General features: G+C 35.5%; 4 protein-coding genes across 5 annotated transcripts; 2 read left to right on the forward strand and 2 right to left on the reverse strand.

Moving 5' to 3' along the window:
* The first annotated feature begins 193 nt into the window (after positions 1–193).
* LOC111293488 (proline-rich family protein) lies at positions 194–2,693 on the forward strand. Its single transcript, XM_022886230.2, has 3 exons — positions 194–529; positions 623–899; positions 2,385–2,693. Exons 1-3 carry the CDS (start codon positions 487–489, stop codon positions 2,437–2,439), a joined length of 375 nt encoding a protein of 124 aa, XP_022741965.2. The 5' UTR covers positions 194–486; the 3' UTR covers positions 2,440–2,693.
* Positions 2,694–3,622: 929 nt separating this feature from the next.
* On the reverse strand, positions 3,623–6,645 carry LOC111293486 (protein AUXIN SIGNALING F-BOX 2-like). The gene is made up of 3 exons (XM_022886228.2): positions 5,624–6,645; positions 4,613–5,108; positions 3,623–4,528 (listed from the first exon to the last, which is right to left on the reverse strand). Exons 1-3 carry the CDS (start codon positions 6,073–6,075, stop codon positions 3,761–3,763), a joined length of 1,716 nt encoding a protein of 571 aa, XP_022741963.2. The 5' UTR covers positions 6,076–6,645; the 3' UTR covers positions 3,623–3,760.
* A 3,641-nt stretch (positions 6,646–10,286) lies between these two features.
* LOC111292110 (nucleolin) lies at positions 10,287–14,124 on the reverse strand. 2 transcript variants are annotated; one of them, XM_089767162.1, is made up of 2 exons: positions 13,348–14,124; positions 10,287–12,184 (listed from the first exon to the last, which is right to left on the reverse strand). In XM_089767162.1, the coding sequence occupies exon 1, from the start codon at positions 13,992–13,994 to the stop codon at positions 13,398–13,400; it is 597 nt and encodes a 198-aa protein (XP_089623288.1). In that variant the 5' UTR covers positions 13,995–14,124; the 3' UTR covers positions 10,287–12,184; positions 13,348–13,397. The 2 variants fall into 2 exon arrangements, with proteins under 2 accessions (XP_089623288.1, XP_022740066.2); XM_022884331.2 differs by lacking the exon at positions 10,287–12,184 and adding an exon at positions 12,388–12,527.
* A 6,475-nt stretch (positions 14,125–20,599) lies between these two features.
* Positions 20,600–23,112, forward strand: LOC111293063 (B3 domain-containing transcription factor FUS3-like). Its single transcript, XM_022885779.2, has 6 exons — positions 20,600–21,034; positions 21,798–21,887; positions 22,015–22,115; positions 22,222–22,268; positions 22,372–22,448; positions 22,564–23,112. The coding sequence occupies exons 1-6, from the start codon at positions 20,756–20,758 to the stop codon at positions 22,870–22,872; spliced, it is 903 nt and encodes a 300-aa protein (XP_022741514.2). The 5' UTR covers positions 20,600–20,755; the 3' UTR covers positions 22,873–23,112.
* Positions 23,113–23,171: the final 59 nt, after the last annotated feature.

Here is a 23,171-nt window from a genome sequence, read left to right on the forward strand (position 1 = left end):
TGTTATCTATCTTGGTTGCTTAGGCGTGTCCATTCCATCGGTTTGCTTACTCGTTAATCTTTGCAGGTTTTTTATTCATGTTGAAAATTTTTGTTGCAATAAAAAATACACCTTCTAGAGAATTGTTGGGTTTGGCCTTTCCTTTTGGGTTCTACAAGGTCCATCACAATTCACAGGCTATTGTACTCCTGGATAATGAACTTCCAAACCAATATTTTTCCAGCATGTAGCGACATGTCCTGACCCTAGGACGAATAGGCTCTTTTCACCCAAAAGAAAAAGGCTCGGCTCGCTTAAATTTTTTAATAAAAGAAAACAAGCAATGATCTGATGTGGCATGAAGTGATTGGAGACATGTGGCCTTTCCATCAAAAACTAAACTTCCTCTGCCTTCATATAGAAATTGTCCCAACGTTTGTTGTGGCTTTGAACATCTCCAGGGTTAGGACTTAGGACACATACAACAGGCAGGCAAACCCATCAACAATGAGTTACCAGAGAGTTCCTCAAGACCCTTATCCTCCTCCTGGTAAAATAAAACAACTCTCCAATCCTTCCACTTCTTAATTTCGTATTTAATAATTTAATTCTGTTTCCTTGAATTTTACTATTTCAACAACAGGCTACGCCTCTCCATATTCAGCACCACCCCCTCCAGGATACCCTTCTGCGCCGCCACCACCGTCTCTGCCAACTTACGAACGCTATCCGCCGCCGCCGCCAGGATATCCAGCGTATCCTCAGCCTCCACACCAGCCGTACGAGGGGTACCAAGGGTATTTTGCAGGTGGGTATCCACCACCTCCCGGTCATCCTCAATATCAACACTGCCATCACTATGAGCATCACCATTTCCGGAATCAATCTGATGCGGGCTGTTTCTCTTTCTTACAAGGCTGGTACGTATTTTTGTTGCATTTCCTTGTTTTCTTTTGTTATGGGTTGATTCGTTTGGTGCTTAAAGATCTGAGTTTTTGTTGCTTAATATGTGGAATTTATAATTCGATTATTCGAAAGTTCAAGCTTTAGTTTTTAGTATTGGATCACGGAACTGGGTGTGCTAAACGAATTCTGTGATCATGCTCAAACGAAACTAGAAAGTTAAAAGGGAAACCTTTAAAAGAGAAAGGAATAAGGGGAAAAAAAACATTCTGATGAAGGTCTGCTTATTTGTTGATCATTCATGGAACTTTATTTAGCATTACTGTAACAGTTGGATTCTCTTAGGCTAATTTGATCACAGTGTAATGTATTAACTATGTCATGTTACCCAGTTATTTAGTATGTAAATTGTTTCGTTCCAATTAGGCATCAGCGCTATCTTGGAAGGTCATAGGATTTGATAGGGCTTTGTATATGTTGCATGAGTATGTTTCTTTTATTTGATCCTTAGTTCTAATGTCTCTTATATTACACATTTAAATAGGTAGATGCATCCTCCACGGCATTTAATCTTTAGATTAGATGAGCGTCATTGATGTGTGAATGTAAGTGAGGTTTATATTTCTCAAGTGAAGCCTATTATCCATGTATTATTGCCTGTTCAATATAATCAGTTTTATGCAGAAGATTGTTTTTAGAGGTGTAGACCAAAAACCTTGAATTAATGAAGGTTAAAAATTACAGTTATGTAGTAGATTGCCTGTTCAATATGCGTTGCCATCATGATTTGGACATGATTTGGACAAGTTGTTTAGGATGTGCTTTATAAATGCTACTCTAGCATTCTTGTTAAGGGAGCATACCCTCTCTTTGACAGTGTTGTTGCCTAGGAGTTTTTTGGTGTGATACCACCATGGACTTGTGGCAAATTCTTGGATACTTTAGATAGAGCCTATGCTAGAAGACTGCTAAGGGTCATTGGATTTGTAATTCATGCTTGAACATGTGCTTGGCTTTCAGATTGCATTTGCAAATATAAGGATGTACTTAAGTTGGGCATTCTTGATTTCATGCTTCTGAAGCTTTACATAACAAAGCTTATGTGGCCTTTTCCACTTGTTGAATTGATTTTTGTATTTTTAAGTGAGAATCAGATTGTGTATACGTGTTTCCAGAGTTTAACATGGGAATTAGAGAATTTGGCATGTACAAATTCATTGTCACAAGTAATTATTAGTAACACTATGGCTTCCTTGTGGTTGTTTGACAACCTTGGGCCTTGTTATTATACATTTACTGTTTGTTTAATCCTTTCAGTTATGGTTTGAAGTGGTCTTAGGCTTTATTTAACTACTGAACTTGAGCATTGGTGTCTTTTGGTAACTTTTTGACATTTATCATTTATAGGTCCTTATTTTGGATAACATACAATTTTTAGATGCTTTGCTTGTTATTGTATGTGATTGCTTATTGATGGCATAATGCATTTTGTATGTATGCAGTTTGGCCGCTCTATGTTGCTGCTGCATGTTGGAGGAATGCTGCTTCTTCTTATGATCAGTCATGAAGGATGAATTACATCATTTACATTTGTGGTTTTTCAACACTTAGTTGCTACTATTTGGAGGAGAAATGCTGCTTCTAATGAGTTCTACATGGCATTTTATGGGTGTTGTTACTGTTGTCTAAACAGTCATATCATATGCTTGTCCTGGGTTCCGTACCCATCGGATTTTATAGTTTATCTACTCAAACTTTGTAAATACAAGTTTGCATTATAAATGCAGCTCCTGGTTCTCATTGTGTATCAATTTATTTAATTGTATCTTTTGTGTGGGCTTTCATCATGCAGATGTTTCTCACGGCTCAAGTTCTCTTTTCTTTCACTTTTCAATGAAAGATGGCTTGTTGTATCTACATTGAGAATGGCCATTGATGAAGACATTAGAATTAAACTCCTGCTCTTATAAGCAATCATGAGGTTTAAAATGTTGACCGCCTGCTTTTCAAAACCATGTATCCAGTATCTTAACCCTGCCCTTCTTTCTTTAGTTTTCTTATGCTACAAGGCACAGCTAAAGAAGATCCTGCTAAACTTCAGCATTAAATTTTGTAAACATTAACATAGGAACTTCCAGAAGAATAGTGTATTCTGAAGTTTGACCATGATTTACCTCGAGGCTCCTCGAACAATCGATGTCAACATCTACAGCAGTCGCCGAGTTTTGCAAAAGAAAATTTTGGATTCTTCTGCTCCCATGACTTAAAGCTCAAGGGAATATGCAAAATGATAACCGCCAGGAAAACCTAGTTAAGATTGTTTGCAAATATCATAACGACTCATCCATTTTGTTATTTCCAACTTGAAAGGATGATTGCGCTCAGGATTCAAAGACCTTACTACTATTTGAAATGATTGGAGGAGTCAATAACCACATTGCCTCCATCCGCAGATCCTGAAGTCATCCCCACTAATGTTCTACAATTTCATAAAACCAACATACGCTAATCATGAGAGGCTTAGTTCCTGATGAACCGACCTCTCCTGGACGGCCCCGGCTTTGCAGAGCTTCTTCTTCCAACAGCTCTTCAAAAGTTCGAACTGTTTCTAGAAAAATTTTCTCTAGTCAACCCACCAACAGTCTTACGCGGCGTGATCCAAATGAAACCCAAGTTCATTGCTGGAAATGATGGCAAATTTCAGTGGTTGGTTCTGGCAGGTACCAGAACAGATCGAGGATTACAAATAGCAAATCTAGTAATTAAACAACAGTAGCATACAGCAAAATCACCAACAAGCTAAGAATCCATTAAAATCAGTTGGCCTAACAACTACTTAAATAAGTAGCAAAGATATGGCATAGATAAAACAATGCACCTACAAAATCCACACAAATTCTGGTGCATCTTTCCTGTGCCCAACCAATGTTCGATATAGATACATCTTGTCTACCGTCCTATCATCGAGGCTAAATTCCATCTGTTGACTTTCATTTATGATCTCCACACTCAGGCTTGGCATCTTCTCTGCAAGTGTCTTGCATCCTCCAAGGGTAACTTCGCAGGAGGACATCCAAAGGGATCGCATTGTTTCATACTTTCCCACGTCCTCTAGAAGTGCTGCGTTACCAAAGGGGCTGTCCCTGATCTCTAGCTTGCGAAGTTTCTTGCAACCATTCAACACATAGAGCATTCCTTCGTCACTGTCACCAGCAAAAGCAATGGACAGCATTTCAAGCTGCTTAGCATACATTCCTATGTAAAGAAAAACCTGATCAGAAAGAAGGCCAGAGAGTGATAACCGCTTAAGACCCTCACAAGACTCAACAATTGCCCCAAATCCTTCATCCAATGGCCGATTTGTTACAGGGTCAGGTTTTATGGGGTCAAGGATGCACAATCTGAAGCGGATAAAATTCGGACAGTTCTTGGCTACAGTTATGAGGGCAGCATTGGTCATCTGCTGACAGAAATACAGCAATGAATTGAGCTTAGGACAGCCTGCGGATATAAGGACCAAACCTTCCTCTGTAACAGCAGCATTTCCAGCCCCAAGGGGATCAGTCGGAAAAACCCTCAATTCCTGCAATTCTTTACATGTTGAAGCTACAACTCCTAGTCCTTTGTCTCCAATATAATCCAGTATCTGCAACAGTGTATATTGATTATAGTCATTCAACTAATTTACATGGACCCCTACAACTGGATTGCAAATAATTAAAGATCATACCCATAGACGCTGAAGTTTCCTGCAGTGCTGAATCAGCTTTGTGAGCTCATTACCACTAAGGCCTGGTGCATAGCTCAAGTTCAAGAAGGTCAGGTTTGCACAAATTGGATAAATAGCTGACATGCATCGGGGATTAACCTCCAAAAACCCTGATAAACTCCTGATTGATTTGCACCTTTGAATGGCAGATTTCAATCTGTTATAGGCCTCAGAAGATGGATCAGGTACATAAGACCCAGTACCCAAGTCCAACAGCTGAGGTGCTTGCATCAATAGTTTTTCGAGGGTATCAAAAGGCACCGCACGGTTTAGCCTCAAACTCTTGAGGTTGGGAGATCTTGCCACAAGTCTTTCAAGAGCTCCTAAATTTATTTCTCCTTTGAGGCATGCAAAATTCAGGGAGACAAGAGATGTACAACTTTCAGGAAAGCAACTAAGCCAATGGCCTCTATGATCATCAACTTCATTTTCTTGCAAATCCAGCTCCCTAAGAAACCTAGAATCAAATAAAGGCAAAGAGAGAATGAATTAAAAGCCCCACCATTAAATGCTTTGCTATCATACTCAGCAAAGACCAAAAAACAAGTAATAAGATCGTGAAAACCTATAGCAATATAAATCCACCAATTGAAGGAAGCAATGAGTGGTTAGAAAAATCACAGGCAGATATACATAGGGTTTCAGAAGTACGGTTTCTTGAATTGTTGAGACCTGCAGCTAAGAAGTTGCATAGTCAGATTGCAAAAGAGAAACCTTTGCCAGTTAAGCTGCAAGCGGACAATTCAATAATTCAAGTAGCTAACAAAAAAATAAACATAAAACTAGCATCACTTGAACACAGAAATTCAGCTTAAAGTAAATAGACCACTTTAAATAAATGAATGCTTTGAACAAATCATAACCCATAAAGCAAAAAGTCAAAAATCAAATAACCACTAAGAATCTCATAAAGACAAGGTCATAGCAAGTCCCGAATGGAGAAAATCATCAAAAAAAAAAAAAAATTCTTACCTGCAGTTGGCAGCAATAGCAGCAAGACCATCAGTAGTGAAGCCTTCACAGCTAACAAGAACCAAAGACTTAAAATTGACAAAGGATTTTGAAAGCAGCTCAAGGCTCTCATCTGACACCACCATCCTCTTAAGTCTAAGCTCTTCCAATCCGATTCTACTCTTTGCCAAGGCTTCGATCCAAGGATAAAGGAAACCACCCCAATCATGTGGCACCAAATTAAAGTCAGCAAAATGCGGCTTCCCTTTCAAAGTCAGTGACTTCAAACCTGGAAATCTGGCGATTAACCTCTCTGGACAGGTTGAATAACAGTTTCCTATGAAAACCCTTTGCCTGCTGTATCTTTCGATTTTGAACCATGATTTGCAAACTAAAGACACTGAGTTCCGGTCTTTATGAGATGTAATGAAATCAAAAACGGGTTCTAAAACTTCATCTGGGAAATAATTCATCTTTATTTTTTCTACTTCCCCAGAACATACACAGTGTTTTTCTTTTTACCAAGAAAACCAGGGAAAAGAAAAGAAAAAAAATGAAGACTTTCCTACCTGAAAAGGCAGAGATCTTGATGAAATCTACAAGAATGAGACCAGATCTGAAGATTTTAACTAAGACCCATAGTGGAAAAAGAAAAAGAGGAAGCTTTTTCTTTAAAAACTATCAAAACTCTTTTAAGAACCCTAGTGAAAGAGAGTGAAAATGATTTCGAATTCTCTCGAGTAAAAAACAAAAAAAAAAGAGATCTTTTTGGATTGAAAATGAAGGGAAAAAATGGGTACTTCTGAACGATTATCTTCAAAAATCAAAGAACTATAATTGCATTACAGTTTAAAAACAAAAGAAAACCCACGAAAGAAAAAATCCATCGAAATTTTCATAAATCTGAAAAATTTTAACTAGTACAAGTGGAAAACTGTTATCTGAATCGAAATCTAATAACAACAAACAAAAAAGAGAGAGAAAAATAAAAGGAAAAGAAAAAACCAGAAAATTAGAAACTCTCCCTCTTTTTTTTTTTTCACAAAACCAGTTGCAAAGTATTCAACTCGGTTTAGAAGTCGAAGTTGAGACAGAGAGAGAGCTAAACTGAAGTAACCATGGTTGGTTTTGCTGAGCCATAGCTAAATTTGTTTATGATCGAGCGGTTAGTATTATTTTGATGAGAAAATTAAGAGAATCTTAACCGTCCGAAAGTTTAGCATGCATCTGTTCTTATCTCTGGTTTTGAGTCTTGTAATAAAGCGACCAGTAATGGGCTGTCAGAAAAACAACTCTGTTTTTCAATCTAATAACGAGAATGCCATACTGCAGATATCCTTTCACTCGCGCGAGTGTATGTATTCACTGTTTCAGTCGAAGACGCCTAATGTTCGGGGCATAGTAGAAGCCAAGAGTGACAATTTGATATTAGAGAAGCGATTTTAGTGGTTATTGTAATCGCGGTGGTGGGTTTAGATTGCTTCTGGAATTGAACTTGTTTGCATCTTTTTGCTCTGTTTTGTTTTCCTTCTTTACCGCGTTGGGTTTTTGGCCTTTTGGGAGTGATGTCTGCGTGTGCGGATAAACTTGAATCATTGGTTTCATTTTAAACATCAGTAAAAAAAAAAAAAAAAGAAAAGAAGAAGAAAGGGAGAAAATGATTTTGACAAAATTAAAGTCTCCTTTAAGGTTCATTAATAATGGCAAAGGGGTTACGATTGGGTCAGAACATCATCAAAGCTTTAATCAACCCTAAACAAGGAATGAAGGAATGTTAGACTTAATTGTATACACTGTATGTATGATTGATGTTTTTCTGATGATGCTAGGAAAAATGTTTTTGGATTGACTTTTTTTGAGTTTGTGCCTAAATTTTGTTAACCTTTAATGAGCACTGAATTTGATTATAATGCAATGATTGTTGCAAAACTTGTCCTTGAAAGCAACTTTATTAGGGCTATGAGATCCGACCGAGCTTGAACGGGGGATTCTCAACAGCTTTTATCCCTTCTAATTGTATTTTTACCATTGTTAACGTGTCTAGTTTCTCATTGAAGAAATACACACCAACACCTACAGCCAGGTAATGTGATGTAGGTGCAACAAAGAATTTTACATGGCTAAAGGATTGGTCGATTCTTTTGCTCTTACTTTTCCTGCAAAGAACCCATTTTTAACAACCATGATCCTCCAAGGGGAAAGAAAAAGTGAGTTTCTTTAGTCAAAGCTGGTCAAATTAAAGATTGATGAGTGATTCTCAGCAGTTTAATTAATAGAAAGAATGTCTGCTATTTCAAGTATGAACAGTAACGAAGAGTTGTTTGGTAAACAAAATCAGCATATAATAAAGTTATAAAAATGATTCAAGTAAAGACTTGTTAACTTTCCATGGTTTTAGTTGTGGTTTTATCCAATCATTTATCACATTGACTAAATGCCATACGCCTCTCAATTATCAACTTTTCTTTTTGTTTCCTCCACCAATATCCTCATTTAGGAACAAATTAAAGCTGGCCTTCAAGTCAAACAGCGAAAAAAGATCTTTGTAGTCCTTATCTTTTGTGGAAATGCATGTTAGTTGAGGTCCCCATTGACAACAAAATAAAGATCATTTCTGAAAATGTCTTCAACTTTCTGATCAACCTTATACCTACTACTAATGCTTGCATTCCACACTAATGAAATAACTGCAAGGACTGTTGTTTTCGCACCCCTTCGAAGAGATTAAAACCTGGAAAAACTCCTTGCTCTAGTTCTCGTCTCTTTCTTTTTTGCATTACCATTTCTTGGTCACCCTGACCAGAAACAGATGGATGTCCATGTCACATTCAAGTGTAGGGGAAATCTATTCCCCTCTGTTCGAAGACCTGGATTAGCAGGGTGTTTTAGAGCCAAAAGTAACAAGCATAACTCAAACGAGTACTGAAATATGATGTATGCTTCGACTGTAACCTGAAAGAGCCTAGTGTTTTTGGGCATTTTCTGTTGCAAGTGTGAGAATATGTGAAATAAAACTTAAGCTGGGATTCCAATTTTCCTTTCTTTGGCTGACAAATAAATCTTTGTCATTTTCTAAGATATAATAGATCAATTATGTTGTAGCAGGAGTGTCCCATTTGTTGCTTCCACACCAATCACCATTCTAGTTCTTGGCAGATTGCCACCCTTGGATATACTGGCAAGTTAGTATTCTATTTACCATTATTAGTAACCTTCCTGTGGAAGACACACTGTAAAATCATGATTGAGACATTTCATCCTTTGAGTATTACAGAGAGAGCATCCATTGATCAGCTAGGAATTCACCAAAACTAATTGGTAAAAAGAAGTTGCAGTTTAGGAACAAAATTCCATCAACCCCTTCAGTACAGATAGCAGATACATAGTGCATTTTCTACATTGAAAATATGAAAGATGACTAGCGTTTTATAAAAGGCATCTATCATTATTTTGTAAAGTGGTTTAGAGAGATGTTGGTAGAAGTAAAACCTTAGGATTCCTTTTGGATGTAATTCTAACATAATTTGAATTTTCCTTCTTCCCTTTGATTCCATACTTCCCATTTTGAAGCATTTTGGTGTCCTCCAAGAAAATCCAAGCACAAATGAGGGCTCATTGCTGATGTTCTTTCGGTCTGGTATATATCAGAACAGTAATTATAATTTCTCTGTTATTGATAAACTACATATCCCTGGGATCAGAAATGGCGCTAGCAATGAGAGAAGATAAGGATTTAAAGTTTGACAGGCAATCCTTCATCAAGGAAAATGTTTTTCATTTCTTCAGTATTGAAGAGGGCGAGCATGGATGCCAGCACTAGTCAGTAACCCACCTATGCAAAAAGTCTTCGTAGCTGTGTTTGATTTGTTGGTTTTCTGGGGCATGGCATAACATGCCTTTATAGTGTTGAAAATATGCAAATTCATTCAAATATTGCTGTACCCCATCACTTGATCGTGCCACGTGGAAGAGTCCAGTGGTATTGTAGCACCTGTTCTCCAAATTGTACCTACTACTACAGTACTACTACTAGTATCCTACACAGCTATAAAGAAAAACAAAAAACAAAAAGAGATTTGGATTCAAAAGCCATGCCCATGTGATGGTGGGGCTTCAAAATTATTCTTAACGTTAGTAGGATTAGAATTTAGAAGATGATTCTTTTGCTACAACTTCAATTTAAATTATTCAATGGCCTAACATGGGTCACAACTCAGAAGAGTTGTACAAAGCTTTGTTGAACCAGTTTAGCATGGTCAAGCCTCCTCCTTTCCTTTGAAGCTTCAATTCAAAGGGATTTTTTTTTTCTTTCAAAATGTTGTTATCACTTTGGGAAGTTCAGTGGTATGCACATCCAAAAAGAAGGTGGGTTTGGTGTGAAATCTTATGACTTTATGCTTCAAAAAATTCTGGGGGTTTTAAAATGAAAAAGATGTCTGAGACTAATAAAAAGTGATTAAGAGAAAAGGGGCGGGGAAGAGTAACATGTGCATCCAAAATGTTTTTGGACTAAATAAAGGGGGTTTATTGGCTGGCAAACTTTTGTCTGATATTAGGGCTGTGACCCTCAACAATTAATTCAATAAGCAACCAATATAAAACAAGCCATGACGTAGGTTAATTGAAGCACCACAAATAATCCAATGATAGCATTAATGTAATTTGCAAATTGAAGAGGGAGTGGTTAGGCCAAAAAAGTTTTGGCTAATAAAATACTATAATTATTGCCCCACATATAATTACAAGGAGAAGAACATAATTGAAAGTGAAAGCCAAAGAAAAAAAAAACGAAAAACGAAAAGAAAGAAAGATATTCTTTAGAAAGTGGCGATGATCATTTCCATCTTCATATGCTCCTCCCTCCCATCATTTGCAAGAATTGCAACCATGTGAAGTACACAAAGGTTCAAAACCCAAAACAAAGATTATCCAACCAATTCAAGAAAACCTGAAAACAATTTGGGAATTATCATCTCCAAATATGAGACATGATTGATTTTTCAATGAGGGTTGAAATTATTGCATTAACTGTTGGACGAAATTAGGCGCATGATTTCATGCCACAGAGTTCTATTGGATTTAGGAAGGAAAGCTGTAAGGGGCATGCCGCATGAAGATGGAGTGTTTTGTGGTCCAAAATGTTTTAAGGCAACATATCATTGTTAGAAGAGGATGGGGGCTTTAGCTTGAAAGGGAGTTGAAACATAAGAAGTCGCTTTAAGCGTCTTCGGAGACGATCCAAAGACTGACCAAAGACAAAAGTCCCACGTTTCATCCGATGGGAGTAAATTTGAAATGGGCAACGACAAGGAAAATGAAGGATAAGGTAAAGGACCACAAAAAATGGTCGGTTGATGTCCACTTGTCTTCTTTTCTAAAGGGAGTAAGAAGAGGCAAAGCCGAACCTAACATATGGCATTGCATATCCATTGTTCCCTCATGTCAGCTGGTCCAAGTTAAGAGTTATTCATTTCTTTCTTTTAATTTTTTTTCTATTTTCCAGTAGACTTTTTTGGGAGTGATATTAGGATTGACTGAGTGGAATAAGAAAGAGCAGACTATATTAATAGCAAGCCCAAGGATTGATCTGTATATCTAGGCTTTGAAACCAGGGCGGATGAAAGACTAACAGTGGATCGTAGTCTAAGCATAATTGGGCCATTACATGGACCATTGGCATTGCCCAAACAGCCTGCCAGAAAAGGAGCGGATGGTTTTGCACTCCTAGCGCTTGTCTTCTCCGCCTTCCTTTAAAAATGATTGCTTAAAATGAATGTAAAACAAGAATTTGCTTCTAATAGGACAGGTCAGTTCGTATGCATATTTGTAATTAAATCAACGCATCTGCGACCCGTGAATTCAAAAGCTAAAATCCCCACACGGATTTGTGCCAAATGTTATCTGCATATGCAGCAAAACCGTTTGGCAAATCAGAAGTCTGAAAGCAGCAACTGATCTGCCACATGCAGCATTTGACAAACACAGTAACACACTGGTTTAACAGTCCTGGTTCACACCAAAAGCCACCGCCTCTGTCTCTCTCCTTCTCTCTGTGTGTGCTTATGATCCTATCAATTGTCTAACTGCATTCACAAAAACTGCCAACTTATTTAACATCTATTTTGTTGCCAAATATTATGTTTGTAGTCACTTGTATTATTCACACAAACTAACTTCAACTGAGACGAGACTTTTCATGTTATCCGATCAAACCTGTGGGGAGAAGAAATCTAAGAGTGAAGACTGAAGAGTAAGCGTGATATTTTTCAATCCCAAAGTGCATGCAAGACCAGCCTCCACACATGGTTGCTAGCTAACAATTTTAACAAAAACTAATATTTAAACCAGAAAAACAACACACGCAAAACCCCTTGTGCCAAAATTAATGATGGAATGACAGGATTTTCGTACCAACAACAATTCAGAGAGTTCTCTTGCCATAAGATCAGCCAAGGATAGTCCACCCTTGAATTACATGATGGCCATGAATAGGAACTGACCTGGTGCTCAACGGGCTAACTCTAATTTAAAGTGGATCAATCAACTTTGCCTAAACACGCCACAGAGTCCAACGCCTCAAATCTTAAAATACAGAGTTTGAACTCAGTTAAGAGGAAGAAGAAGATGCTTTATATGCTTGACAGCTCATTGTTTCACATTATGATCCCTAGCACCAATTATTTCTTGCAAGCTTTCCTTTTTTAATTAGCAACTTGACACTTAAAATGATCAAATATTCATCGATCCTTAACTACAAAATTTGCAGAACACAAAACATTCTTTTATAATAATCAGTAATTCTCAAAGTGCTCTCACACTTTTTCAATGAAATTTATCATTAACCCCAGCATGCAGTCTAGCTAGCCACATAAGAGCTCACTCAATTTCAGCCTAAACCATCTTCGGATGGGAGGAATACCAAGCACTGTTTTCAAATTAAGAAAAACTATGACAAGCTGTGATAAATTAATAGATAATTTGAAGACAAGGGCAGGCAAGAAGTAACATACTAAATACACTCAAACAAGATGAAAATCTCGTCAATTGCAAAACAAAAAAGCCATGTCATTGCAGAAATGGAAGTGTCCAGAATATTAGCTAAAATCCATATGAAACGTTAAAAATTATGAACTCTTAAGACCCTAAACCACATTATTACAACTATCGTCGGGCATATTTCACCCTAGTAATAGCATTGAAAACAACATATGTCAACAACAGCAAACTAAGCTGATAGGTCTCAAGCTAAGATATACAGATTACAAGTAATGCTCTCCAGAATGAAAAGAACAAATGCCACACTAGTTTCCCATAAATCATTTACCCTCCTTCCAACATTTTAAGGATGTGTTCTTAAGTTTAAATGCGAAAAGGGACTTATTCGTGTATACATTATGGTCAATGGCAGAGGGACTATGATTCTCCTAACATTTTTCATCATGTTCTTTACGCACCTAGAGTAATCAAAGCTTTCATTTTGATCAAATTTCATAACCCCCTTATGAAAAATACCCATTGTTTAGGACCTTAATTTTGCCCCAATTTAGCTAATCCCCTCCCCTTTTTCAATCCAACTGTCTTCTTCATTTATCTTAAGGCATTTCAGAAACAATTGAAACAGGTAAAAAGACAAACAACGAAAAAGCTGAGGAATTTTGAAAGTAGACATTCTAGCATACTTAAAATTTTCAGTTACAAGTTACAATACAAAAATTAGCTAACACTAATCACTGAATCTAACTAACCTCCAAATTAAACCACAAAAATAGCGCTGAAATACAATCTTCCCCCAAAATTAAGCGTCGCTGTCATCGCTATCATGGCGTTCACCGTTGTTTCTGATATTTTTTGCAATACAAACCCCCGGCTGCGCCACTCGCCGCCGCGTCCTAGACGGCAAAATATTATCCAAGTCAACCTCCGCCAATGGATCATCTGATAAATCACTCTCACCCTCTGATTCGTTCCCGCCTTCATTCGAATCATCATCGTCATCGTCGCTATCCTTTTCCTCCTCTACCAAAATCCCCTTCCCTTTCCGGTCAACTGCCGCATTTCCGTTCTCCTCTTCCTCGTCATGATCATCGCCATCGTCGTCGTCTTCATAGTCATCGTCATCTTCTTCATCTTCTTCTTCTTCTTCTTCTTCTTCGGCGTCAACACCGGGTTCTTCATTCTCGGGTAGGGTTTTAGGGACGGAGGAATCGCTATTTCCGGAAGGTTGAAGAGCGTGATTCTGGGCCGAGTGATTTCCTTCGTTGGCTTGGATTGTTTCGTCTTGGGACAGGAGTTTTGGGGATTTAAGGGGGAGGTTTTGTTGGTAATCGGACGTGAGGTCAGGCTTGCGTTTGACGGGCAATGCAGGTTCTTGAGGGCTCTTGGATTCGGCCATTGGATTCGACGCAACGATTTTTCCCCTTTTTTTTCCTTTCTAGGTTAGTGGACAGAGCAGCCCTCTTTGGACGGGGGGGATTTGCAAAGGTCGGAATTTTAGGGTTTTTTTTTTTTATTCTCTGTCTCGGTGGAAAATTTTTTATTTTGCTTTCTTTATTAATAGAGTGCTAATATTTTTTAAGGCCTTTTTTCTAAAAAAAAAAAAAAAGGAAGAAATAATTTTGATTAAATGAACACCAACTACAAATTGAAGAATTAATGCTTAATTTGAGAAATTTATTTATTTTTAATCCTTTAATTTTTTTTATAACACGTAGTAGTATTAGCTTTTAATAATAAATAAATACAAATAATTTTTAATAAAATACTACTAGTAATTACTTTCATTTTTATTATAAAAAAGAAAAAAAAAAGTAAAAGCAAAGACCTTTTTATATACTTAGAAGAAAAAGGGTTGTTTTAAGAAAACAAAAAAAAAAAAAGCACACGCCGTCGCCATAGCCTAAGAAGTTTGGGTGTAAGAGGAGGATGAGCCATCTTCAAATTGGGTAATCGGATCTCTTGGTGCTAGGATTGTGCAAAAATCAATTTTGATTTAAAAAAATTGATCAAAAATTGGTCTATAAATTAAATCGGTTTTGATTTTTTTGGTTATACATATTAAATCGGTTTGAATATTGGTTAAATTGATTTAGACGATCGATTTTTGGTTTTAAAATTTATGAATCGAACCAATCAAAAAACTTGATTAAATATTATTAAAATATTTTATATTTTTATTAATATAATTTTAATATTCTTTTTTATCTTTTACATTTTATAATTTACACAAAACTAATTAGCTAAAAGTAAAAGTATAAAACCAACCATATTTTTTTTGTAACTTTCTATCACTAGCGGCCAACACCCAAACACCTAGTAATTCTCATTGGCTCACCCACTCTTGCAACCATTTTTTTTGTAACTTTCACTCACTACTTGGAAGCCATTTCTTAATCGATCACTGATGATCAACGCAAAAACACAACACCCAAACACCCACATAGTCACTCACCCTTGCAATCATTTCCTGGTTGATTTCAAAAACGCAAGCTTTAATCGATGACCACTGACCACCGACGACCACTACAACTTTCAATAAACTCCTCTCATCTATCATAGCTCTTCATCTGCTCGCTCTTTTCTCTTCTGCAACTCAACTCAACTTAATTCAAAGGAAGATCTTTAATCCTTTTTTACCTTTTTTTTCTGTGCTTGAAACAGTAGGTTGTAACAAGTTTCAAAACTATTGCTAGTTATGTTTAAAGTTGCTTAATTTTGAGTCTTGGGAAAAGAAAAGACTATTGCAATTAAATAGGAATCATGGGTTTTGCTGTTGCTTTTTGTGTATCACCTTATTTTGGGATAAATTTGGAGTTTAAGCTTTAAAGCTTCGTTTTTTGAGTGAAAGCTATTATTTTTGAAAAGTTTCAGTGCAATTTGTCCATGAGTTAAGTGGGCATAGAGAAGATAAGACCACTCAAAACATGATCGAAGATAAGACCTGGTTTTCCATCTTTTAAGTCATGCATGTGTTTTTTAGACTGAACTAAGAAAATCCATAATATACCTTTAGGAAATAATAGGTTCAGATTCAGTTCCAAAGCATTGGCCCATTTATTTCGGCTTTAGCGCCAAAGTCCATGGATTAAGTTTTAAAATTGGTGGTCTATACAATTCAGTGGAATGTGGGATTGAGATTTGAAACAATGGCCTATATTATTAGATTAAAACAGGAAATGCTAGTTTTAGAAAATCCACAATACATAACCTGTGCCTTTAGGAAATGATGGAATTTAATTGTAAAACAATGGCTTATAAAAATTTATTGCCTTATAGCTAGAGATTAGAGTCAGTAGTCGTATAAATAACATATTAGCTATGGCAGTTTAGAAAACATAGTTGTCCAACATATCTAGGCTCAACTGCTTGATTTATAGATGTGCTGCTGTAGCTTTACTATATTAGTTTCTGTTATAAAAAAAATTCTTACTAATTCAAGCAGCTTTCGTTAACTATTTTGTGGTATGTAAGGCATTTATAAACATAATGAATAATGAAAAACTCTATCTCAAGAAAAGGTCTATAATTACATAATATATAACAAAAGCTAAAAAATAAAGTTAATATTAAAACAAATATTGTTGAATGGTGACAAATCCATTTGGTTTAACAGTTTTTGTCTTCCCATCATGACCACACTATAAGATTGACTTTATCCAATTACAAAGATTTTTTTGTTATTTGATTGGACATTTATTTTATTATTTGATTGGACGTTTATTTTTAGCATGTAATGCATATTTGATTGGACATTTATTTTATTATTTTTTCAATTTGTATAAGACGTGTTTACTCTTGAAACTTACTTATATTTTATTATTTTTTTGTTGAAGATAAGTGATAAAGATATTATATAAACGGATACTATATCAATCCCTCAATATGAAGGAGACATACATGGAACAAAAGTAAAGTTATGAGCATAAAATCGAAAAGGAAATGAACTAACACATGGTCAGAGGTATAGGATCATTTCATCAAATTTACTAGTGACAATGGTGATCTCAAAGCTAGATGCAATTATTGTGATAGAGAATGTTATGCTCACCCTAAAAAAAGTAAAACATATGTATTAAAGAATCACATGGATATTTGTACTAAATTTTCTCATGCTAGTGACGATCATTCCCAAACGGAATTAGTTTTAAGCTCAGGAGGAGATGCGTCTTTAAGTACTTAAAAGTTTAATCAAGATGCCATTAGAAGAAATGTGGCTAAGATGATTATTATAAATGAATTGCCTTTTAGATTTGTTGAAGCTAAAGGATTTAGGCATTGCATGTCTATTGCTTGCCCTAAGTTTTATATGCCATCATGATAGACTATTGCTAAAGATTGTTATGTAGATGAAAAAAATTTCCTAAAGTAAATTTTGAAATCGTCTACTATGAGAGTATCTCTAACCATTGACATATCAACTTCATTACAAAAAGTCAATTATATGTGTCATACTACTCATTTTGTAGACAATGATTAAAATGTTAACAAAAGAATTTTAAACTTTTGTTCCATTTTTAGTCATAAAGGTGAGGTTATTGGTAGGCTAATTAAGAAACGTTTATGTGATTGAGGGATTGATAAAGTTTTCACTATCATAAATGATAATACCAGTTCTAATGATGTTGCAATCTCATACTTGAGAAAAAAATTTAATAATGCAAGAACTAGTATTGTAAGAGGCAAATATCTTCATTTGAGATGCATTGCTCATATTATTAACCTTATTATGAGTGATAGGTTAAATGAATTAACTGATTTAGTTGCTCGTGTTTGAGGGATAATTAAATATGTGAAACAATCACCTCTAGGTTAACCAAATTTAAAGAATGTGTTGTCAATGAACATATTCAAAGTAAAAGCTTATTATGTTTAGATGTTAGCACTGGGTAGAACTCTACTTTTTTGGGTTAGAATAAGCTCAAAATTTTGAAACAGCTTTTGAGGTATATGATAATGTTGATCCTTATTATAGAACTAAATTTTTGTTGGGAAATGGAGTGTCCGATCAAAATGATTAGGCCAGTGTTAGGAAATTATGCCTTTTATTGTAAAAATTTCACAATCTTATAGTTAGAGTTTCAGGTTCTACATATGTCATCACTAATAATTTTCTTGAAGATATATGTGGTGTTTATGGTATTTTGCAAGATTGACAATTAAATGTTGATGTTGAGTTGAGTGCAATGGCTAAGAGAATGAAGGATAAGTATGACAAGTATTGAAGAAATGTGAAGAAAATGAATATGTTATTTTATATTACTTTTATTTTTTATCATTGAAAAAAAACTTGCATTTATGGAGTTTTACTTTATAAAAATGTATTCTCATGATCAAGCTTCAGTGATGATTAAGAAAGTGTAAGAAGTAATAATTGAGTTGTTTGATGAATACAAAAACATGTTGCAACCTTAATCTGAACAAATTGGTAATAGTAGCCATGCGAGTCAACCACCACCATCCACTAATAAATTTGGAATTGTCAACTTATATGACTCACAAGCTATTATGGCTAAGTTTAGGAGGTTTAGGAAACAACAAGGTAGAGAAGACAATAAATCAGAGTTGGATAAATATTTGAATGGGGAGCTTGATGCTATTAAAGATGAAGTGGACCTTAAAGTTCTTCTTTGGTGAAAACTTAATAGGCATATGTTTCGTATCTTTTTCTATCTAGTTCGTGATATGTTGGCGATTCCTATATCCATAGTTGATTCTGAATATGCTTTTAGTACTAGCAGCGTGTGCTAGATACATATAAGAGTTTTTTAACTCCTAAATTTGTTTAAGCTCTTATTTGTACTCAAGATTGGTCACGTTAAGCTATAAATTTCAATCTAAATGCCTTAGAGGATGAAATGGAATAACTTGACAAGATTGATTTGGGTAATTATTTTATTTATATCATTATTTTTCAATGCTTATTTCTTTAAATCTTTTAGTTAAAACTGATTTTTTTTATGTATTTTTAGATTTATCCAAGATTCGATTGGACCCCTTAATTGATTAGTAAAGTTTATTAATCAATTGACGTAATATTGGCATTACTTACATTGAATGTGAGCCACACAGTTAAATTTTTCTTTTTTAGACAATTTTAAATGAAATAATTTTTTTATTGAATTGTGTTTTGCTTTTATTTATTTATTGTTGGAATTTTAAATGGTGTTGCTGCCCGCTGCTTATTGCCTTTTGCTTGCTGCTACCTGCTGGATATTAATGTTTGAGACTTGAAATTTAAGTGCTATAATTGGTTAAAATGTTTATTGTTGCTTGTTGAATAGTGTTTGAGAATTAAACTTTATGGATTGTAATTTGCTATGTATTGTATGTGTTTATGTTGTTTAAGACTTAGACTTAGAGTTTATGAAGCTTGTATTTAGATTTTATTTGAGTATTGCTCAAAGATTTAGAGCTTATGTATTGCTCACTGACTTAGACTTTATAAAGCTTATGTGTTGCTCACTGATGTTATTTGCTACATAGACTTACTATGTATTGTATATTGCTCATTGATTTACAGTTTGAGACTAAATTTGTTACGTATGAAGCTTGTGTTTATGAAATTTGTGTTTAGATTTTATGAAGCTTGTGTTTATGAACTATATGAATTACATTGAAAGTTAAATACAAAAAATAAAAAATCAAAATTGATTATATTGAAAAAATTAACTGAAATTAACAAAATTAAATAAATTCAATTTTTGTATTTTATATTACTATTTGATCGGTTTGATTTTATTTTTGATTAAATCGATTAAATTAATTTAAAAAATTTTTGAACCAAATTAACCGAGCAACCGATTATATGCCCCAAATCTTTCAAAAAGTCCCTTTCTTAATTCTCATCCCCGTGTAATTCTCCATCATTGATTTTTATTTTTTAAATTCTTCATATTCTAAGCTGCTATTCCTTTCCCAAGCTTAAGCAAAACGCCAAAAAATAAAAAATGGTTGCAATTCCGCATTTAACTGCTTTAACCACCTACTTTGGCTATGGTTTACTCTTTACTTTTGGTCAAATCAGATATTTCCTTCGTAAATTATTATTATATAATACATAACCCTACTGCCACCATTTACTGCCGGATATGGATTTTTCTTGTTCTTTCTCATTAATTAATTCCACAAGCTCTTTTGCATGGTGGTCACGTGGCAATGGAAGCTCACAATACAGATGCACATATAACAATCACCTTTCCAAGTGGACCCATTGATTGCTCAAACATGTCAAATCCCTGGTTCCAAATGCCAATCTTTCAATCCACTCCAAACCGATCATCTCCGACAGCATGGAATGAGTACAACACTAGAGAAATATTCAACTCCCACTACGTAAATTTGCTTAGGCCAAGCCAAGGAGGAGAAGCTAGCTCAGAGCGGTTTACGTTTCCCAGTTTCAAATTCAAAAAAACCACTCAAGCTGGGAGACAAAGAAAGAAAGAGCTGATCAACTTAGAGAAAGAGAGGGTGGTTTTATTATTTCACTGCCAATAAGCCAAAAGGCCATTTTTTTTCTGTTGAAAAAAATGCAGAACTTTTGCAACATTTGGAAGCTCACCACCTTCCACTCGTCATCCATTTCTTGGGTGTGCCTTAACAACCCCTATCCTCCTGCTCCACCCAACGCTTCCCATTTCTCAACATTAACTCTAACACTCAACTCTAGTTACTTTCCCCTTTTGGCTTCTTTCTCTATCGACCCCTTCACAAATTTACACATCCAGGAATCCTCATTGCACATTTGTCATCAAAACCCTAAACTCAGCTCTGTTTTTTTCAAGATTGTTATCAACTCAAAGCTCTAACCCAGCTTTAACCCATCAAAGTTTACCCAGTGTAGTTTAGCAGAGCGAGGACATTTTTTTTATTCAGAATGGGAAGAAAAGATCTAAAAGCAAAGCATGAATGTGGGATGAACAAATGTCACAAGAACCAGGCAATGCATTCACCAAAACCATTCTAAAAATAGCAAAAATAAAGGGCTACCTGACCTTTCTCTTTAACCCAAAACCCTCCATTTCGTGATTGCCGAGCGTCCATCACCAGGTAGTTTTGATCTGCACAGCCAGAGAGAAGTAGTCTCTCTCACAGAAGTCTAAAGCCTTTTTTATTTTTTCTGTTCAGCCAATTGAGCTAAAGGTCCAAAAAACCCTAAAGATGGAAGAAGCTACTCCTAGCGTGCATGAGAAACCCGAGGCCTTTGCTTTGGTGGCAGGTGTTGAGGGTGTCACTATGGAAGGGGACAACAACCATCAACAGCCGGGTCGATCCGGGTTGACCCGTGACCTTGTCGACGCTGTGTCAAGCTTTGGTGTTAACAGGAAGAAAAGGATGGCTAGACACAGGAGATCATCTTCCACCATCAAACTTCTCTCTTATACCAAGAACTTCTCCTCCAGTAGCTCGCAAGTGCCATCATCCACTCTCCCAGCACGTGTGCGTTTTCTCTCTCTTAGCATTTCTCAATTTGTTAGTTCGAAGTTTTCAATTTTTTTTTTTTTTAAATTTTATCTATTGCTCAAAATATCATCTAAACTCAAGTTTAGTTCTTTGAGTCTGGGTATTTCTTTACAGGGTGGGAGTGACCCTTCTGTCATATCTCTCATGACTCTGAGAAGTGTGAACTGGGATAGTGTCATGTTCTTTTGTCTTCTATTTTGCTGTCTTCCATACGAAAACTTGTTGTCTTATTATATAAATAAGTATATTAGATACCTCTCAGAGCAGAACTGAAGTTGCATCAACCGTGAGCATAGAATATCTCAGAGAAAATCATGTTCTATATACAGAAAAGGAGCTAGCTTTTCTTTTATAAGTATGGCAAAAAAAATGTAATTTAGTATAGGTGGCATTAACTTCTTTATATGGCTGGGAATTTGGCAGATTAAATTGTCAAACTGTTTGTCTCAAAATTTGATAGACATTTTGATCTTCTGATTTCATAGAGAATCATTGTTTTGTAAGATTCTACGTTATTTTTCATCTAACAATTTTTCGACTTCTTTTTTCTATTCTATTAATTATCTGTCGGGATCTGATCAATAAATGGAGCCCGGCCGAGAGGAAAGTACTCTTATATATCGGTAACAAGCATTTACTGATTTACTTGGAATTAGTCTCGTAGGAAACTATATCTCATTGGTTTTTATTCTATTTAGTGATCATTCATGAAAATAATATATCTTATGCTTTAATTTAGGTTATTGATCCTACGAGATTGAGATTCCTTTTCCAGAAGGAACTTAAGCACAGCGACGTAAGCTCTCTCAGAAGAATAATACTCCCTAAGGTTTCAATCCTTACTTGTATATTTCTTTATTTTCCTTTCTTAAACACTTACAAAACGTTGCCACACTGTGTAATTTATATATATGATGGAAAATTCTGAATAATACTCTTTTTCTTTAATTGACCAGAGAGCAGCGGAAGCTCACTTACCTGTCCTTGAGTCCAAAGAAGGGATTCTTATTAACATGGACGACTTAGATGGATTGCATGTATGGAGCTTCAAGTATAGGTATGCATGTTCTCCTCTGGTTGCTCTCTTCTGTATGTGGTAAGAAAACTTAAGGAAACTTGATAAACCTTCTTTTTTTTTGGTTAATTTCCTTCTTTGTAAGCAGGTTTTGGCCTAATAACAACAGCCGTATGTATGTACTTGAAAATACTGGTAAACACATCGGATCCCCTCCTAGTTTTAATTCCTTCTATGCTGGATAAAGTTTTCCCTGTAAAACCATGATACGTTGTTGTTCTAATATTAAATCTCACAGGGGAATTTGTTAACGCACACGGATTACAAATTGGTGATTTCATCATGGTGTATCAAGATAGTCAGAATCAAAATTATGTATGATTGGCCAATCTGTTTTTTTAGATTCCTCGAAATTGAACCTTTTATTAACTTCCCAACTTTCGAATATTGCTATTGTTAATTAGTCTGTCAATTGTTGAAACGTTTTCAGGTAATCCAGGCAAAGAAGGCCTCTGATCAAGATCATGTATATACTGACATAGCTAGAATTAATGCTGTGAATGATATTATTCTCCATGATTATGAGGTTAGTAAATATTCCAGCTCCTATTATTATTATTATCCAACGATGGACGAGGATAGTGGCATGTCATTTATCTATGACACGACCAGCTTCTCGAATGACTCTCCACTTGATTTTCTGGGTGGATCATCAATGACCAACTATTCAAGGATGGAATCTCTGGAAAGCTTTGGGTCGGTTGAAAACTTGTCCCTTGATGAGTTTTATCAAGTTTAATTACGCATATTAAATTGGCACTGTTATTTCGTTAAACAAAAGTTGGCAGCACAGCTTCATGATGAAATCTGAAAGAATAGGGGGCAACTTCAATTTGGTCTGTGGAAGTGTTGTATTTTTTGCAGATAATTTCAGCATATAGTCCCATGTAAAAATAAACAAATAAACATGAAGCATTGTGTGCTTGTTGAACGTGACTAAATCTACTAATCTCTCCTATCAATCATGTTATTGAAGAATTTATATATATCTCAATGTCTGTATAATATATATACTTGACACATGCAGTACCTAGTTAT

The sequence above is a fragment of the Durio zibethinus genome, chromosome 10 (genome assembly GCF_047325235.1).
Source record: "Durio zibethinus cultivar Kanyao isolate XHJ-2024 chromosome 10, ASM4732523v1, whole genome shotgun sequence".
NCBI classification, from domain to species: domain Eukaryota; kingdom Viridiplantae; phylum Streptophyta; class Magnoliopsida; order Malvales; family Malvaceae; genus Durio; species Durio zibethinus.

Bases quoted from the DNA above. Each gene is read 5' to 3' on its own strand.
- LOC111293063 (XM_022885779.2), top strand. From the start codon at position 20,756: ATGGAAGAAGCTACTCCTAGCGTGCATGAGAAACCCGAGGCCTTTGCT. The intron at 21,035-21,797 runs GTGCGTTTTCTC...GCTTTAATTTAG, and splicing joins CATCCACTCTCCCAGCACGT to GTTATTGATCCTACGAGATT. The intron at 22,116-22,221 runs GTATGCATGTTC...CTTTGTAAGCAG, and splicing joins GTATGGAGCTTCAAGTATAG to GTTTTGGCCTAATAACAACA.
- LOC111293486 (XM_022886228.2), bottom strand. From the start codon at position 6,075: ATGAATTATTTCCCAGATGAAGTTTTAGAACCCGTTTTTGATTTCATT. The intron at 5,109-5,623 runs GTAAGAATTTTT...ATTTGATTCTAG, and splicing joins GCTATTGCTGCCAACTGCAG to GTTTCTTAGGGAGCTGGATT. The intron at 4,529-4,612 runs GTATGATCTTTA...ACACTGTTGCAG, and splicing joins GGAAACTTCAGCGTCTATGG to ATACTGGATTATATTGGAGA.
- LOC111293488 (XM_022886230.2), top strand. From the start codon at position 487: ATGAGTTACCAGAGAGTTCCTCAAGACCCTTATCCTCCTCCTG. The intron at 530-622 runs GTAAAATAAAAC...TTTCAACAACAG, and splicing joins AGACCCTTATCCTCCTCCTG to GCTACGCCTCTCCATATTCA. The intron at 900-2,384 runs GTACGTATTTTT...GTATGTATGCAG, and splicing joins TTCTCTTTCTTACAAGGCTG to TTTGGCCGCTCTATGTTGCT.
- LOC111292110 (XM_089767162.1), bottom strand. From the start codon at position 13,994: ATGGCCGAATCCAAGAGCCCTCAAGAACCTGCATTGCCCGTCAAACGC.